The following is a 20,218-nucleotide window of genomic DNA, read 5'->3' on the forward strand; positions in this document are numbered from 1 at the left end:
TCAGTATGGAGCCGCCACTGAGAAGGCCCTAGATCTGGTGATAGTCAGTCTGGCATCCTTGGGGCCAGGGACAGTCAGACGATTTTGAGTCCCCAACCTCAGTGCTCTCTGGGGAATGTGTGGAGAAAGGGGGTCCCTCAGGTAGGCAGACCCCCGGCCATTCAGCATGGCTGGAGGGTCAAAATGAATATATGAAAAGGTTCTGTTCTTTGGGGAAAGGCCTATGAATCTGGTTTTTTTTAATAAGCCCTAGTATTGAAGCGCCCATATTACTTTTTTATCACAGCTCCCATAACTTACACTGTAACCGATTTCACACAAGAGCTGCGCCACGGTAGCGCTTCCCTTTGCCCCGCTTCTATTGGTCAATTTCCCACTCGAAGCTGTGCGGACGCATTTTGACCCGCGGCTTCGCCCAATTTTCCCCACGTTTTCATGATCCTCAAAAAACAGGAGGAAGGGGGGGGGCACTTGGAGGCACAGATGGCTTTATAGTTAGATTGCACTTTCCATAGTTAAGGCATATATTTATCAAAGAACTATTGCAGTGATGGCAGAGATTTTTTTAGTACCTGCCCAATCATAACGCTTACTGTGATCTTGTGAGATCTTTAAATTTCTTTTTTAAAGCTGCAATGTGATGGTTACACATGCTGGAGTTGCTAAATCTGAGTTAGGACATTCTTGGAGATTTATGGGCGGAGCCTAGGGAAGGCAGAGTCTGGGGAGGGGAGGGACCTCAGCTGAATATATTGCCATACAGTCCACCCTCCAAAGTAGCCATTTTCTCCAGGAAAGGGTCTTCTACAGTCTGGAGGTCAGTTGTAATCCCAGGAGATCTCCAAGCCCCACCTGGAGGTTGGGAACCCTAAAACACAACCTCCACTTTTCTGGTTTTGGGATTTAATTTTTTTGAAACTTTTAATATTTTTCTGCAAACCTGGGTCTTCACACAGCTTTACAGAAAATTCCCTTCTACCTGCACGTTACCTCATTTTGCCATTTTTTTGATCTGCACACTGGAGCCGTGTTCAGAATTAGATGAAGATGCCAACTGAAGATCATGTGCATGTCATTCTATGGCTGGCCCAAAGCCTTTTAACAGAAAGCAACCCCCCACCTGCTCCATCAGTGATTAACAAGGCCTCTACAAGCAACTCAGCAGCTCTGTCCAGCGACTGCTGTTATCCCTTCCCCACTGCAATCATACTAATTGGCCATTCTATGTGTTTAAATAATCATGAACACAAGGTCAATTTCCCTTTTGCCTTTTAACAAAATGTTGCTATTGGCAAACAGAGCAACATCTAACGGTACTGAGCATCTGCAGTATGTATCAGCTGTACAAAAAAGGTATACTTGTTTACCTAAGGGATAGCAGAGAGATGTAGGCGTTTTGGAGACTAGGCAAAGAATCACAGAGTTTATTTTCATCAACTTATATTTTCTCACCGATTCTGTGCACTGCACTGATTACAATTACTGTACAGGCTGAGTTTTACTGTCATTAGACAATGAGTTCTAATTCCATACTGAATGGTTTAACACTTTTTAGTGCGGTGTCACTATTGGCTCAGTCTGTTGTTGTTTCCAGATGGAAAGGTGTACACATAAGAGAATTTCTACACATTTCCAAATTCATTTTCTGAACACAGGCATAAAAAAGAACTGTTGGATACAACTGGGAGCTTGAAAGTAGGTAAGGGCAAAAAAAAATCACATTCCCATCACAACTGATGGGTTTCGCAGGCAAAAGAAAATGGAACTATTGAATGAGAATAGCCCAACACACTCATTTCCCCTCTGAATTTCCAGATGATATGACTATTAAGACTCTTTGGACAGGTAGCCTTCAAGATATTAAGGAGCAGTTGCGGAGGATACTTTTTCATTTAGGATATAGACTGGTCTTCAGCCTGACAACCCTGGGAGGGAATGTGGCATGATACAGTTCAATCTTGTCAGACCCAGGGGTCATTTTGGGGGGGGATGCGGGGGGACGCCATCCCCCCGGGTGAGGTGTGGGAGGGCGGGGCCTGGAGCTCCCTGCTGGTGCCCGCTGGAGGTCGCCGCCGGCTGTGGGGAGGACACACTTCCGGTGATGTCAGGGGGTGTGGCATATGCTAATGAGTCCCCCTAGCTCTTTTTCTACGAAATGACCCCTGGTCAGACCTGATCCCATCGGTACTTGGATGAGAGACCAAAAAGGAAGACTCTGTAGAAAAAGCCAAGGCAAACCACCTCTGTTTCTCACTTGCCTTGAAAGCCCCTTGGTGTGGTCACCATAAGTCAGCTGTGACTTGACAGTACTCATGTATGTATGCAGCTTGACATACAGAGTATGTGTATGTTGTTCTCCAGACATGCTGCTGGACTCTGGGACCAGACCCTCCACTGCCACTGTGGGAGATGCAACTCCTAGCAGCCCCACCTCCACCTCCACCAACAGAGAGCCCAGTGGCTATTTGGGCTACAACACAGGGCCCAGTTTCAGGCACAGGGGGAAGAACTAGTTGGGACTCAACATTGGAGCAGCCTAAGAAAGACAAGGCAGAAACCAGGATGGGGCCAGAGAAGCCTGCACAAGGGCAAGCTAGGGCAGAAACCAAGGCAGGGCCTGTCTTCCTCAGGCATGGCTTGGAGGAGTGTTGAAAATTCCTCTTCTAGAAGAGGGTGGTGGGTGAGTGGGGATGTCTTCCAGCAACTCTTTGGGGAAGGGCTGTGGCTCAGCGGTAAAGCCTCTGCTTGGCATGCAGAAGGTCCCAGGTTCAATCCCTGGGATCTCCAGTTAAAAGGACCAGGCAGTAGATGACGTGAAAGACCTCTGCCTGAGACCCTGGAGAGGCACTGCCAGTCTGAGTAGACAATACTGACAAACAGTCTGATTCAGTATATAGCAGTTTCATGTGTGTTCATGTATGTTGTTCAAGTAAGCCCAATAGAAGACAGGGGAAAGCAGGGGTGGGGACTGAAAGCTGGCACAGACAGTGGGGTAGGAGGGAGAGCAGCTAGGAGGAGGAGCCATCCACGAGCCCAGTAGGAGGGATGGGGAGAGCTGAATCACTGCCCTCCCTTAGGGAGAGCCCAGGTATGCCCAGGGAAGAAGCAGTGCTATTTGGACTTTTAAAGACAGGTTCTTGATGAAAGGGCAAGGAGGAGGCAGAGCACAGGTCTGGGTTAGAGAGAGAGAGTGAGAGTGCTGTTGACCAGAGGAATGGCGATGGAACAAAGTGGAACCAACCCCCTTCCTGTCCCCTTTCTGAGGCCCGGGGAGACTCACCCTCATTGTGCAGCAAGATGGTCAAGGGCCAGACTATGGAGTCGGAGAGGGAGAAGCCTCAGAGTTGTCAAAAGCCATTTCCCCCTCCTTATAGTCTTATCCTCTGTTAACATTAATGCCCACTGGACAAAGGAAGGATGAGCCTTAATGGGAGGCCAGTGAGTAAGAGTGGGACAAGGAGCTATCCCATGAAATTGGCTTCCCAAGCTCAACACTCTTTGGTCATATACAGTATGCCAACCATGTATTGTGCATCCTTCCAAATTGTTGCTATCAGGTGGCTGCTTGTGTGTCATCTGAGACCTGTACATTTGGCAAGCATGCCAAAAGAAACATAGACAAGTGGTGCCCATTAGTCACATTAAGGAGAGATGTGTAAGGGGTACATCAGCGGTCAGATAACCACTACCAGTATTCTGGATTCGAGGCAAGGAATAAAATGTTCTAACATCCAACCTACTTTTATTTTCTTTATTCTGAGCGGAGAAACATCTGATCAGCCCAACATCACATAATGTTTCCAAGAATCCTTAGCAAGGCAGAAGTGAAAAAAGTCAGGATGAATTTCCAATCTGTCTAGATTCAAACTTGCCACCAGAGATGCTCACATCACAGCAGATGGAGGATGTTAGACCAAAAAGATTATAAGATAATAGGAGAGTAAATACAGGGTAATGGTGGTGGAAAGCACCACTGGCACTTTACATTGATCTGTTTGGCCAGTCACAGAGATAATCCTGTCCTACAGACACAGCATCTCCATCGGACTGTTCCATGCAATGTGTTTAGATTATTTTCTCTACAATACATGATCTATTTAGATTTATTTAGCCAACCTTAACTGTCATCTTCATCTATCTTCATTAAACATAATTTCCAGGGACAACCCTGTGGTATTTACTAATCTGCTAACTAATTGATTAATTGGTTAAGAGCAAGATCAGCTATTTGAGTTGCTAATTATTTAGGGATTTTGCACTGACAAGATGGATCTCATAAGGTATTCCCCTTACTGCAAATGTGCCCTGTTTTAAAAAAATAACAGTAGCCTTTGGTTCCACAATAAACCTGTGCACAGTACAGGTCCAGAATCCAAGTGAGAATTATACCAAAAGATCTGCTAGTATATTGTTCAATCGTGAAACATATTTCTGAGTGTAGTGAGGTACAAGAATGATTCCAAGGACTTATTCCATGCCTGAAACAATCTTCCCCCAACCAAAGGCTAACTCCCATCAATTTTCATCCAGTGTACTGTCAAACTGCTTAGCTCTCTCTCAGACCTAATGTCTCCAAATCAGTTGTAGTCTCTTTCTAAATGTTTTTCTCCTCTACCCGTGGGATAGCTTTCAAGAGAATGATTCTCCTCAGGCAAATTCCCCTGGCAAACTACAGGGCCAAGTATCCATTCTTACTGATGAAGTGCTCCAGACTTTTGGCACGTGCAAAAGAGGATGGCTTGCTTTATCACAAGACAGACTTCTTTGCAATGCCTCAGTGAGCGTTTCTGCATGACAAGCGACAAGCCACTTCTCACAGAGTTCACCTCAGCCTCCTCAATGTATTTTCTGTCTCCTAAATTATCAGTAAGTAAGAGGGCAATTAGGTTTCCGGCAATTAAAATGATTTACTTACCATATGTAACTGCCGGAGCATCTCTACATATCTATGGAAAACAGACAACAGTTTTATTAATTGCCTTCTATGAGGGCTGAATGAATCACTGTGGAATGAGCAAGAAGATAACAGCAAACCAAATTTTCGCTTGCAGACTCACACTTTCTCTGAAGACACAAGTTCCTGGGCGATGAGGTGAGCTCTCGATTGTCCTTCTTTCTGTTAAAAACAAAATGCACAAGAATAAGAACTCCTCCAACTCCTTGGCAGAGAAAGTAAAATAGCAATCCGCACTGTTTGGATTTGCTAATCTAGAGATGTCGAGGTCATCTGGAGGCTAATTTTAGAGATTTGACACATACAACAAATGAACACAACGTCACTCTTGCGCCTTACCGCCACAATGGATACATACTAGCCTAGAATTTGTCAGCTTGGAGAATGCACAAGATCTTTCAGCCATTCAATGGGAAATGTTGGTCATACGTGGCAAATATGTCAAAGAGGGTGACCTCAAGAATGACTACAGAAAGTATAGAGAACTGTATAACTCTGAAAACTGATTTACGTTTTGAAGGAATGCCACAGAAGTCATGTTCTAAAGTTCCTCAGTATGATACTTACTGCAAGGGATTAGTAGAGCAATATCGGATATATCAGCTACTAAAACACAATGGATAAAAGAACCACAAGAGAAGACATGTAGCTCAGTGGTAGAATGCATGCTTTGTGTGCAGAAGGACCCACTGCTACCATTTCCAATTAGGAAAAGGTCTCAGGTAGCAGAGCTAGGAAAGGCCATCTGCCCAAGGCCAATTAGAATAGACAATACAGGCCTCTGTGGACCAGTGATGAGATAAAACATATGGCAGCTTAATGTGTTCATATATGTTAGCTTTATATACAATAGACAGAAAAAGAAGACAGAAAAGGACAGTTTCAGAAAGGATTAGAATCACTTCTTAGACTGTGTTTCTCCAACTAAAAATAAGTAAATTCTTAATTTATGTAATATATTATAGAGCAAATGGCATAAGCTTTTCTATATTGCTTTACTCTGGTTTGTCTTGTATCTTTGCTTGATGCTCCCATAATTTAAATCTGACACTAAAGGCTTTTTTTGTTTTCATGAATATGCATTCATTGTGTAACCTACATTTAAGTAACCAAAATGAAGATATCAACAATAGAGAATACACTTTAAATATCCCAATATTTATCCTTCGCCTCAGAAATAGTGTTCAAATAAGAAAAAATCATCTGCCACACTTCTGTATTATACCCAGGCTCAGATTTTGGCAAACTAAATGTCCCTGCCCTGACATACCATTCTTCATTCCCTAACTGCTCTTATTTGGTATCTAATGGGAGCAGTCAAGAGGTCATCTTTGCTGACCAGTGTGCCAGACGCCAGGAAAGGAGCCAGTCTCATATGCTGGAGGATGTTTAGAAGAAGGAGAAGAGAAGAGATTGGATTTATACCCCGTCCTTCACTACCCAAGGGAGTCTCAGAGCGGCTTACAAACTCCTTTCCCTTCCCCTCCCCACAACAGACACCCTGTGAGGTAGGTGGGGCGGAGAGAGCTCTTGGCAGAAACTGCTCTTTTTTCAAGGACAGTTCTTATCAGAACTACAGCTTGCCCAAGGTCATCCAGCAGGTTTAGGCAAAAACTAGCACCTTGAAATGTGCCCATCCTTACTGCTACTCCCTTTTGACCTGTTATCTGAAGAAGTCCTGAGTTCCCATGGAGGAACAAAGAGTGGCAGTTTTATGGGCCTCTAGACCTTGGCATCACTGGAGGCACACCATGGACTACCAACTTCAGCAAAGGACTGGTATCTTTCAGACCATTATGAATGTCCCTTGAGGTGAACTGTATTTCCAAAATGAGGTGAAATTACCAGACCCCCCCTGCACATCCTAAGAAAAATTCAGAAAAACTGAATTTTTGACCTGTGTCTAGTGTGTCCTCTGAGGGTTCTTGATTGACCTAGAAATTTACTAGTAAAAGTCAGAAATGCATTACAAGGCTTGTTTTAGATACCTGGTTGGCTTTTAAATCTATCAGTAAATGTCAAAATTTCTTTCTTTCTTTTGCAAATTTATTTTCATTTCACATCCAATTCATACATATATACTTCAACTTTTGAGTTGTACATATCTTCCAAATAAAAGTCCGTCTATTGCTTTCAGTCTATTAGTTTCCTACTAGCATTTACTACTTATTGATCTATCTACTTGTGTTGTAGCCAGTCATATACTAGCTTCCATCTTTTCCAAAAAAATCTTCTGATTTATTATTCAGTGCTAAACTCAGTTTGTCCATTTCTGCGATCTCCATAATCTTGAATTTCAGTTCTTTTATCGATGGGATGGCTTTCAACTTCCAACGTCTGGCTATCAGGATTCTTGCTGCTGTTAACGTGTATACTATTATTTGTTTGTGGTCTTTTATACTATCCGGAATCATGTTGAGTAAATATGTTTCAGGGGTTAGAGGGATATTTATTTTAAATTTTACTAAGAAGATTTTATGAATTTTTTTCCAGAATGCTTGTATCTTATCACACCTCCACCATATGTGTAAGTATGATCCCACATTACATCCACATCTCCAACATAGATTAGAGGCATTTGGAAAGCATTTCGCCACTTTTTTCGGCGTCCAATGCCATCTATAGAACATTTTGTAAATGTTTTCTTTATATGTTGTCGCTCTCATGTATTTTATTGAGCTCCAAGTTTTCTGCCATTGTTCAGCTTCTAGTGTGTATCCTAACTCTTTTATCCATGCTTCCATGGTAGTTTTTTTAATTTCTTCTTGGAGCTCCTCCTCTAATAGCTTATTATAAATTTTCTGAATTAAGTTGTCACTGGGTGAGAGCCAAATTTTGTCTATTTCATTAATAGTCGTATAGAATCCTATTTTCTTGTCTAACATATATCTTGATTTAATTATATTTATTTCCCACCATGACAGTTGTGTGTTTTGTTTTCTTATCAGTTCCTCTGTTTTTAACTCTGCTGATTTATTTAATAACTCGCCATATGTTTTTCTATTTCCTTCTGTTACCAATGTCGGTTTAATAAAAGCCTCTAGAGGGGATATCCATAATGGGGTTTTGATATAGAATTTGGATTTAATTATATTCCATATTTTCATCAAGGCACTTCTTATAATATTTGTATGGAAGCAGGCATGTATTTTGTCCTTTCCATACCACATGTATGCATGCCATCCCATTGGCAGGTCCGCACTTTCTAACTCTAAAGGATATTCATTTTAATTGTCGCTACTCTTCCCAGTAGCGAGATATGTTTACTCTCCCATTGTTTTAGGTCTTTTTTGATTTCGTTTAATAATTTTATATAGTTACTTTCATATAGCATTGAGATATTGTCTGAAATCCATATTCCTAAGTACTTAGCTCTTTGCACTATTTCCATTTTTGTCGTTTCTTTTATTTTTTTCTATCGTCTCATTGGGACAATTTTTGGCTATGATTTTGGTTTTGTGCAGATTTATTTTGAATCCCGCTAATTTTCCAAATTCCCGAATTTCTTTTATCAATGTTGGTATTGATTGCTCTGGATATAATCAAAATTTCTGATATAACCTGATATATCCTGCAGGCCTCTTAAAAACCATACTATTAAGAACATAAGAGAAGACAATGTTGGATCAGGCCAATGGCCCATCCAGTCCAACATTCTCTCACACACTGGCCAAAAATACCAGGTGCCACCAGGAGCTCCACCAGTGGGGCCAGGACACTAGAAGCCCTCCCACTGTTGCCCCCCCCCCAAGCACCAAGAACACAGAGCATCACTTGTCCCAGACTGAGACAAGTGATACCGTTGATACCGGGTAAATTGGTGGAAACCATTATTAAGGAAAGAATTAGTAGGCACATAGATGAACAAAACCTATTGAGGCAGACTCAGCATGGGTTCTGTAAGGGAAGATCTTGTCTCACTAACCTGTTAATGTTCTTTGAGGGGGTGAACAAACATGTGGACAAGGGGGATCCAATAGATATTATTTACCTTGACTTCCAGAAAGCTTTTGATAAAGTTCCTCATCAAAGGCTCCTAAGCAAGCTCAAAAATCATGGGATAAAAGGACAAGTCCTTTTATGGATCAAAAACTGGCTAATTAATAGAAAACAGAGAGTGAGTATAAATGGGCAGTTCTCCCAGTGGAGGGGGGTAAGCAGTGGGGTACCACAGGGATCAGTACTTGGTCCACTGCTTTTTAACTTGTTCATTAATGATTTGGAGTTGGGAGTAAGCAGTGAAGTGGCTAAATCTGCGGATGATACGAAGTTGTTCAGGGTGGTGAAAACCAGTGAGGATTGTGAGGCACTCCAAAGGGATCTGTCAAAGATGGGCAAGTGGGCGTCAACATGGCAAATGGGGTTCAATGTGGCCAAGTGCAAGGTGATGCACATTGGAGCCAAAAATCCTAAATATAAATACACATTGATGGGGTCTGAACTGGCAGAGACAGATCAAGAGAGAGATCTTGGAGTTGTAGTAGATAACTCACTGAAAATGTCGAGACAGTGTGTGACTGCAATAAAGAAGGCCAATGCTATGCTGGGGATTATTAGGAAGGGTATTGTAAACAGATCAGCCAATATCATAATGCCCCTATATAAATCAATGGTGAGACCTCATTTGGAATACTGTGTGCAGTTCTGGGCACCACACCTTAAAAAGGATATTATAGCTTTGGAAAAAGTGCAGAAAAGGGCAACTCGAATGATAAAAGGGTTGGAACACTTTCCCTATGAGGAAAGGTTAAAGCGCTTAGGGCTCTTTAGCTTGGAGAAAAGACGACTGAGGGGTGACATGATCGAGGTTTATAAGATTATGCATGGGAAAGAGCAGGTAGAGAAAGAGGTACCAAAAGGGAATTAGATAGGCATATGGAGCAGAAGTCCATCAGTGGCTATTAGCCACAAGGTATAGATAGGGACTCTGGGACAAATGATGCTCTGTCATCTTGGTGCTTGGGGGGGGGGTCAACAGTGGGAGGGCTTCTAATGTCCTGGCCCCACTGGTGGACCTCCTGATGGCACTGGTATTTCTGGCCACTGTGTGATACAGTGTTGGACTGGATGGGCCTTTGACCTGATCCAACACTGGCATCTCTTATGTTCTTATGAGAGTTCCTATCTATACCCTGTGGCTAATAGCCACTGATGGACCTCTGCTCCATATGTTTATCCAATTCCTCTTGAAGCCGTCCATGCTTGTAGCCACCTCCACCTCCTGTGGCAGTGAATTTCATGTGTTAATCACTCTTTGGGTGAAGAAGTACTTCCTTTTATCCATTCTAACCCAACTGCTCAGCAATTTCATTGAGTGCCCAGGAGTTCTTGTATTATGTTGGTCTTTATGTTTTTTGCAATATGCTCCTCATATTCCCTTTTTGCCCGATCACAGACTTGCATTTTATTTGCCACAGCCTGTGTTCCCTTTAATCAACCTCACTGAGACTAGGTTTCCACCGCTTAAAGGAATCCTTCTTACCTTTTACAGCTTCCAATACTTTGTTTGGTAACTATGCAGGCCTTTCTCTATACCTATTTGTGCCTTTCCTAACCTGCGGTATATATTTTATCTGAGCTTCTGGATTGTAGTTTTAAATAGTCTCTAAGCTTCTTCAATGGTTTTGACCCTTTTTCCTTTCAGTTTCCTCTTTGCATGTCCCCTCATTTCAGAGAAGTCACCCCTTTTAAAGTTAAAAGTGGTTGTGTCAGTCTTTTGGGGCAACTTCCTATTGTCAACATGCACTAATTTCTAACATTTACCTCACACGCACACACACACAGGACCTGCATCAGGTGCAAAGGTGGCAGGGTAAGAGGGGGAGATCAGTCCTAAAGCAGAAGCTACCATACCCTTAGCTTTATGTTACATTCTGATGCATCAGATTTCCCGGACAAAAAGCCATCAGTGCTAACGTCATAGCTGACTCCATAGGATTTTCAAGGCAAACGATTAATCAGAGGTGGTTTGCCATTGCCTTCCTCTGCAAAGTCTTCCTTGGTGTTCTCCCATCCAAGTACCAACACTGCTTAGCTTCCAAGATCTAAGGAGACTGGGCTATACTATACTGTTCCACATCCCAAGGATCACATACTAAAAAAGAAAATTGACATAGAGTACTGGGACACTGTAAAGGCAAATGTTTTCATAGTGGCATATGCTTTCGTGGACTAGCTGTCAGATGGCTGAAGTGTTTTCCGCTAGAATAGACAGAGGAACACAGGAAAAAGTTCATAAGCACAGTGGTGCCAAAAGGCCAAGAAATGCGAGAGGTAGCAACACTGGCCACTCTGCACGTCCTCTATTCATGGCTCGGCTGAGACCTGCCAAGATGCGGAGCATATTTCACCGGCTGGCCCAGGCCCACTCTCCCTTGGTGTATACAGTTTGTCAGAGTCTGTATTTCTATTAGTGATTAATTTGTCTTGAGCCGAAAGCCAAAACACCAGGACCCCCAGTGTCACACGGCCTGTCTAGGGCAACTTTTGAAACAGTGTCTCTAGGCGTTGCCCTGTCTTGTGTTGTTTAATTACTGTTTGTTTAACCAGGAAATGAACTCTGGGATTAACGACAGTGTCAGGAGACAGACTTCTGGGAACAAGGAGATGGAGGGAGTCCTGATTCCCCAGCCATCGGGGTTCCTAACACCCAACCAAGCAGTGCTTAAAAAATGAAGAGCTGCTACTTCATCTAAGTGATTTTTTTTGTGTGTGAGCTGCTCTTTAGCCTAGCAGCAAGGGCTTTGTAAACTTCCTTCCCAGACTCCTGTTTCCCGGTAGCAGCAGAGTCTCCATTCCCTGCTGTTAGTCTGAACTTCGGTGAGGGAAGCAATGGATCTGACATAAAGTTCTGGCACCCTGCCTAGTCAAGCCCCACTGCTTTTAATAATAGCCTTATCTTCCTCGGAATCAAAGGGCTTTTCCAGATGAACTTTTTTTTTTTTTAAATGACTTCGATCTTTTACACCATTCTTGTACTAACCCTGTCTGGGGCCATTCATGCAATACTCCATTCTCACACAGTGGACAGAGAAGCTGCTCACCTGCAAAGGACAGTACCAACACTGCCATTTTAAAAAAAATAATCAAAGGAGACATGAATTTTAACAGTGGAGAAGTGAAGAGAAAAGTCTAAATGACTCCCCGCTACTCACTTTTAAAAACAGATATGCAGGGTGGATAGGGTTACCAACCTCCAGGTGGGGCCTGGAGTTCACCCAGAGAAGAAGAAGAGATTGGATTTATACCCCGCCCTTCACTACCCGAAGGTGTCTCAGAGTGGCTTACAAACCCCTTTCCCTTCCTCTCCTCACAACAGACACCCCGTGAGGTGGGTGGGGCTGAGAGAACTCTGACACAAACTGCTCTTTTTCAAGGACAGCTGTGCCAGAGCTTGTGACTGACCCAAGGTCACATCAGCAGGTGCAAGTGGAGGAGTGGGGAATCAAACCCGGTTCTCCCAGATTAGAGTCCGCACACTTAACCACTACACCAAACCCAGAATTACAACTGACCTCCAGACCACAGAGATCAATTCTCCTGTAGAAAATGGCAGTTATCAGAGGCTCCAGTGCCTTCCCAGGTACTGCTCCCAAATCCTCAGGCCAAGAATTTCCCAAGCCAGAGCTGACAGAACAAAAGGTGAAGACTGGGAGATATGATGCCCAATAACTGCCCCTCCCTCGAATATGCTGCCCAATACCTGTTTCATATAGGTTTCTAGTACAGACAGGTTAGAGGTGGGGGGATTTATTTCTTTTACTACTTATTTATCTGCCACCATCTTTATTTCACAGCACTTTCTAGAGCACAAGAACCCTGCCCCCTGGAAGCTTAAAATATAAAATTTGAGAGAAGGGAGTCAGGGAGGTAAACGGAACTAGGAAGAACCCTTTATTGACAGCAACTGTGGACCACCACAACCACAAAACAGCACAACAAGCCACAAGCAACTACAAAAAAATGCCAGATCACTTCCACACACGTACATACAAATTAAATTTCAATATCCAGAACAAACTAGTCACATCTATGTAAAATTAAACGATGACAGTAAGCACACACTTTAGTCAAATTAAAGGCACATACAGGGCCGGCTCAAGGTGTTTCTGCGCCCTAGGCGAGGCTGCCTTGTGGCGCAGATGCCAACCTCCCAGTGGGGCATGGAGACCTCTGGAGCCAGCCACCCTTTTGCTACCGCCGCCACCGCCTCCCCCCAGCAGCTGTCAGACCCAGCGAGCACGCCCCACGTGTTTCTGCAGCACCCTCCAAGATGGAAGAGAGATTTCTCTCGTGCTCCGCTTCCGAAGGCAGTTTGGGAGGGAGATGGGGGGGGAATCCTGTCTCCAGGCGGGGGATGCTCACTGGATGCCTCTCCCCAATTAGCGAAGTGCTGACACTTGGAGAGCTGCTTGTGGGCTTTTGGCGGGGGGGAGGCACAGCTCGGTGCCCCATCCAGGGCCCAGCACTCTAGGCGAATGCCTAGTTCACCTAGTGGGTGAGCCGGCCCTGGGCACATAAAGGCATACAGGGAAAAGTCATACCCATAAAACCAGCCAAAAAAGAATTCTACACATCAAAAAACCTGCAGAAAATGTGCAACATAATAATCCCCCTCCCCAAGATATCTGTTTCTTTTAAAAGGCCCTTATAATGTGATCCTGGCTGCAACTTCTATATTCAGGCACTACCCTACCTGGCATCATTAAGAACTGCAATTCATACCACACTAGAAAGGCAGGGGGAATCACCTCTCAGCAAAACCCATCACTGCTGAGTAGATATGGTTCCCACATTAAACAAAACACTGCTGTTAAAAAGTGTCTGGATCTCACACCACAATTCAGTAAAAAAATTGTACAAGTCTTCTAAATTCAGGAGGAAGTACCTCTTTACTTAATGAGTAATTAAACTGTGGCATTCACAGTCAGAGGACATAGTGATGGCCATGAGCACAGATGACTTTAAAAGGAGATTACATAGATTCATGGAAGATAAGTCCATGCAGTGGTTACTAGCCACAGTGGCTAAAGGAAACCTACACATCCAGAAGCGGCAAACCTCTGAAGCCAGTGCTAGGAGGCAGCATCACATGAAGTCCCTGGCCTCTGTGGCCTATTGGCTGGACTTCCAGGGCACATGATTGGCTACTGTGTGAAGCAGCATGCTGAACTAGCTGAGAACTGATTTGATCCAGCAGGGACAGGGCTCTTCTTACAGGTTTATGGACTATATACACTGATGGTCTGGAGAGACACTAGGTTGGATCCACTGATCATTAAGCCTGAAGGCCCTCTGATGGTCATATATATTCCTCTCTTTCTCCTCTCCCCTAGCAGCCAGTTCCAGCCCAAGGAAGCTGATTCTTGGGATCATGAGAAAAGGCAAGATGGAATAATTTCTCCCTGTTCCCCCTACTCAATGTCGTCCGCTGACCCTCATTGGCTGTTACTTCACAGAGGTCCCTCAGACCCAGAAATCAGTTTTCCTGGGGTCAGGTATTTTGTACAGGAGCCTCTCAAGGGGAATGTAAAGATGTTCAAGTACACCACTTTTCATTTGTTAGTTTCATACATATTGTGTACGTTTTTGACAGGTCTATTTTCCTTCTTATTTCTCCCATTTTGTTCATTTATTTTACACCTTTACACATTATATGTTATATAGACATATATCTTACGAAGTTTGTGCCATTGGGTAGGAAAGGGTTGCGTAACAGGATGAATAATGAAAAAAATACAAACTGGTGTCTGATCCGCAGCATTTGTAATCTCAGAACACTTTCCGAGGATGCCATGAATGCTTTGTAAGTCTCCACGAGGTGTGAAAAGGTTATGGAGCTTGGCACATACACTTCTATTGGTTATATGATCCCATCATTCAGCTGGGGGAGGGGCCTTAGCTCACTAATGACTGAGCTTCCTGTTTTCCTTCAGGACAGCATATTTTCGGGTAGCCATTCCTGAACAAATGGATTGTTTTAGCAGCTTGCTTGACACATTCTAAGGAGGTTGCTTGTACTGCCAAAATGGCTTAACACTTTATACCAGGTGGTTCCAGTTGTCTTTTCAGCTTTATAGACCTGACAATTGTATAAAAAAGGCATTTTAGCCATCTTTAGCAATTTAAAATCTGACCCCGAGGAAGAGGATGGAGGAAAAACTGGCCACTCGGGTAGTCATTTTTGATGACTGGTTTTCCTTCATAAGAGAAATCCTTATTTTAAGCTATTCACCTATCATGTGAGGAGAAGGAGGCAAGCCATAATCGTGCCTCTGTATCCCCCTCATGTGCTTTGCCTTGCAAAATATAAAAGCAAAACATTTCACCTACCAAGCCTAGCCCATGCACTGCCCCCAAAATGGAACAGCTCAGGCCACCTTTGTGCTCCCAAGCAAGTGAAATGGAGCAGTGACTGGCAGTCAACTGGAAATGCTGAACACAAAAATGCCACTTGGTGCAATACTGATCAGAGGGAACTCTTCCAGTTGAATGGCACCCCTATCACACAAACACATTTCCTAAAGATGAGTCATTCTCTCCTTTCACTGCCCCAGCCCCTCCTGTTTCATGGAAAATCAAAACTAGACAATGAAGCATTGGAATGGCTGTCAGAGCAGAAAGATTTCATCTTCTTAGAAATAATTTTGTTGCATTAGGAACCTTTCTGATATTTCCAAAATGGGGTGTGGTACAAGTCAGATCTTCATTAGTATGTTCCATCCCAACTGTGTTGTCCAAACTCAGAATCCAGACCAGATTATGAGAATTCTGAGTGTTAATCCTAGAATCTGACTAATACCAGTGGATATTTTACCACTACTTTTTTTGTCCTAAGAGCCATTTCTCCCTCCATTGTAGACAACATTAAGCATCTTCTACCTATGGATACATTTTCATCCTGCCCTTCCTCTGAGGAGCTTAGGGCAATAAACCTAGTTGTAGGTTATGTTAAGAGACAGAGGCTGGCCCAAGGCCACCCAGCGAGTTCACAATCTGAACCCGGGTTTCTCAGGCTTTAATTTGTCACTCTTACCAGCAAACCAGATTAGCTTCTATATCAGTTTAGAGGCTGAACAAACATAGTTATTGGAGACCCATAGGACAAAATATATCTGTACTACACATATACAGGAGTTGCTATGGCATGATGGGAAATAAGGGAATTTACCTAATACCAATACGTACTACAAACGTATATACTCAATAGCATCTCACATCTGCTTCCTGGAATAGCTGTATATCATTTACCCTGCCACTGAATCCTTCCTCATATATACGTTACCCATGCATGTCAGTACCAGGACCTGTGAGCATCATCAAACTTCCATTACGACAGTCCTGCTCTTTTTTTTTTAACCTACTTCTCTAGATACCACAGTGAAGCACTGAAGCAAGGCTGTCACACCACTCACTCTGACTGCCATTGGCTTCACTGCTCTGATGTCACAGAGGGATGGGGAAGCATGAGACCAAGCAGCTTAATGGTTAGGCAGATTAGAATTTGAATTCCAAGTCCCTTGAGTAATATTTCATAAATCAAACTTCCATATATAGTAGCTGCCATGGGTTTCTGAGTGGTACCTCATTGATACACATTAACTAAGTCATTTCAGAGTCTTTAGACAGGTCAAGCTTGCCACTGATATATTGGATGGGAAATGATGTCAGAGACAAAGAAAGTGTGTCAGGGAACAGTTAGTAGTACTTAACATCTATTTGCAGTAGAAAATATAGCCAGTAACTTTTGTCTCCTGCTCTCTTTCTTAGAGGGTGTACCGCACCATCTCCTGGGAAATCTGTTTAATTATATACATCCTATTGAAAAAGCTGTCTAAATTTGTCACTTCCTTAAGGGATGCAAAACAGTCCCTCCCCAGAACATAACTTATTTTTGAGGAGATTTTAAAAAATAAAGCAGAAGTGTGTGGGTATGCTTCATTATACAAGGGTTAAAGGTTTGCAAAACAGAATGATTAATGGAGCCTGGAAACCAATCCCACCCAGCAGAAAGATAAGAAACAGCAAAGACAATCTGACATGCTGTGTGACACTCAGACTGCTGCTACTTGGCTCTTTGCAAAATCTTTGTGGCTGAGCCTGCTGTTTCCTTTATTTGCAGACAGGTCTGTTCTGCATGCTGCAATGGTCCACCACCCTGTCCACCCTGCTCTGTTGCTGGCAGGGCACTTGGGTAGGGGGATGGAGAAGGATGGCATTTCATTCCTGGTCAAAAATTAGATACCATGAAATTCTTAAAAAAAAAAACCCTGCTAGGTATATCACCCACTTTTTGATTGGGGCATAGATTTCCTATAGCGAAGGAGCTTCCAAAGGACACCAGCATCTTCATGAAATATTCGTGTCAGATTTATTTTTTGGAATATTTGGCACAGGAGGGTACACCCTAAAAGCTTTTCCAGTTTTGTAACCAGTGGGTCAGATAAGACTGCCTACCTTTGCTTGTAAAGACAGAAACAATAGTTCTGAAAAATGAACTGCTCCAACCTTTTCTGTTGATCTTATTAAGAAGTTCTATACCAGCATTTAACGCAATAGATTTATTGTTTTTGTATCCCTTGCCATTTGGATAGAGTGTTTGCAGGTAAGTTAATTAAAAATCAGTAGGCATTTATATTAACTAGCAGAGGTAATAGTTATGCACCTGTTATGGACCAGTGGATCCCCCCCCTACCTAGAACAGATAGACATGTGAACTAAGACAAAAAGGAATAGCATATGGGTTAATATGTACAAGGCTGGAGTTCTGAGATCTTTATTATGGGTTCCCTTGTGCTGCGGTGGCTCAGTGGTTAAGATGCTGAACTGCAGACTGGAAGGTCGGTAGTTCAGCAGTCCGAGACCCGATTGCCGCATGACAGAGTGAGCTCCCATCTCTGGTCCCAGCTCCTGCCAACCTAGCAGTTCAAAAGCAAGAAATTGCAAGTAGATAAATAGGTACTGCTTCGATGGGAAGGTGACAGCGTTCCATTTGCCTTGGCGTCTAGTCATGCCGGCCACATGACCACAGAAACTTCTTCAGACAGCACTGGCTCTTCAGCTATGGAAACGGAGATGAGCACCGCCCCCTAAAGTCAGATTCGACTGGCTTTTGAGCAAGGGGAACCTTTACCTTTACCTTGTTTCTAATCATATTGGTGAAGAATATCTTATAAGCATCAAATTACTTTGCTCCTTTTTCCTTTATCTGAGAAAGGGAAATACACAATGGGTTGGATCTCATGCAAGGATCTTGCAAGGTCAGCACAAGGATCCCCGATCTTCCTGGCTTTCCCCTCCCCACAGTGGCCATTTCCAATCTTGGGAAAGTACATCTTGAGGCTGCGGATCTGTGCAGAGCAACAGCTATGCAGTGTAGGAGGCTGTAGTGGGGAGTGAGTGAAATCTCTGCTATCTTCTTTTTCCATGAGCATAGCTCTGCTCATACTACAGGCAGGGTGGAGCACTGCTACCTCCCTCCCCACTGTAGCCTCCTGCCCCAGAGAGGCAGTCTAGCACCTGCCAGGAGACAGTTTAACCACTCAGGTGTTAGCTGTAGCCCTCGGGTGTTACAAAGGTATAGCAGAGGCCCCTAACCTTTGCAAATATATTATTTACACCCCCCAAAGAGTTGCCCCCCCAAATGGTTTTGCTTCCTCTAAGTGGGCCTAATGAATTGACTGGTCTGAAGTTATAGGCTCTTAACTTGGAATTAATACATCCTTTTGTTTAAACAATGGAGCAGCTTTTGCTGTTGACCTTGAATTAATATAGCTAATTGTTTTACAAGTATATTTACAGCAGTTGTAAATAAATTAGTTGGTAATGTGCAAATTAAATGTGCAATTAGGTGCAGGTTTCCAGTACATGAAGCACATTCACAAGGCCCTTCAACACTGGAGAAAGGTGGCTGTGTTATAAGCATACCTCTTTCCCCAGCCTTGCCTCTGTGTACAGGGCTGTCCAAGATACCAAAGGGGTCTACTTTACATTCTTTTAAAGACCCACCCAATTTTTTTAAAAAACCACTTTCCCCCAACCATTTAGGTCTGGGACCTAGCAGAAATCTGCCACTGCCAAGAGAATTACTCTCCCTTGAGTGAGTGAGTGTGAGTGTGAGTGTGAGTGTGAGTGTGTGTGTGTGTGTGTGTGTGTGTGTGTGTGAGAGAGAGAGAGAGAGAGAGAGAGAGAGAGAGAGAGAGAGAGAGCGAGAGATGAAGCATGGGCTTTTACTCGCTTCTTCTGCTCTCCTTAGTCACACAGCCAAGGCTATCCTTTTATCACCTGGCTGTATCCTATGTGCATGGAAGAATGGCTGGGCCACATGGGTGAGATTTTAAGCAGTCAATTTGCATTCTAGATCATTAAGAGAACAGATCTTTAATACGTAAGGCCAAATCCGAACAAAACACAGGTAACTGGGACCTATCAGAAGACAGATCATGAAAGGCAGTATACTAGGCAAAAAAAACTAAAAGACACAGGGAAAAACAGATTTAAAAGTGGTTTAGATAGATTAATAGAGGATAGGTCTATCAGTGGCTACTAGCCATGGTGACTGAGGAGAACCTCCGCATTCAGAGACACTAAACCTCTGAAGCCCAGAGCCAGGAGGCAACATCAGGGGAAGGTCTCAGCCCCTGTGCCCCATTGTCGGTCCTCCAGAGGAACTGATTGCCTACTGTATGAGACAGGATGCTGGACTAATTGGACTGATCCAGCAGGGCTTTTCTTATGTTCTTATAAAATTCTAGCTAACTCCAAAAGAAAACCTCTACATTCCTCTCCCAGGAATGGATTCATGAATCATGACAGAGCATCCTGGCACAGCCTGGCAGTGCTTGCTTAGATATCAGTGACCTTTCAGTCCATGCTGACAGTTTTATCAATCATCACACAGCTTGGAAGGATCTTTGTTAATCCAATCAAATCTGGGATGGACAGGTTCAAAGTTTCACTTCAAGCCTCCTCTTGACTAATCACTTCAAAAGTTTGAATAAGAATTTTAGGGTGCCAGGACAAGAAATCAAAACTTATTTATCTTGGCTTCAATAGCTGAGCCAAATGGTAGAATATGAGTCACACAATCTGTACCATTCCCAGACCATCTGTCACCATATATTTGTCTCCTTCCCCTCCTGAATGAACTTTAGGATTTTATTCCCTCCCACCCCATTCCACAAACAAGCCCATGTTACTCTAAGGCTGTAATGTATTGGAACGATTACATGAATCACCTCATAGGACTCCCATGTTAAGCTTCGA

General features: G+C 43.4%; 1 protein-coding gene across 1 annotated transcript in view; it reads right to left on the reverse strand.

The window, feature by feature from the left end:
- FGD5 (FYVE, RhoGEF and PH domain containing 5) overlaps window positions 1-20,218 on the reverse strand; it is a 226,640-nt gene that overhangs the window by 90,560 nt on the left and 115,862 nt on the right. The window contains exons 4-5 of the mRNA XM_015425259.1: window positions 5,058-5,116; window positions 4,916-4,946 (exon numbers count right to left, since the gene is read on the reverse strand). Of these exons, the coding sequence (XP_015280745.1) occupies window positions 4,916-4,946; window positions 5,058-5,116 (90 nt within the window). The remainder of the gene's footprint in view (window positions 1-4,915; window positions 4,947-5,057; window positions 5,117-20,218) is intronic.

This window comes from Gekko japonicus, unplaced genomic scaffold (genome assembly GCF_001447785.1).
Source record: "Gekko japonicus isolate JY-2015 unplaced genomic scaffold, Gekko_japonicus_V1.1 scaffold2, whole genome shotgun sequence".
In the NCBI taxonomy this organism is placed as follows: Eukaryota; Metazoa; Chordata; class Lepidosauria; order Squamata; family Gekkonidae; genus Gekko; species Gekko japonicus.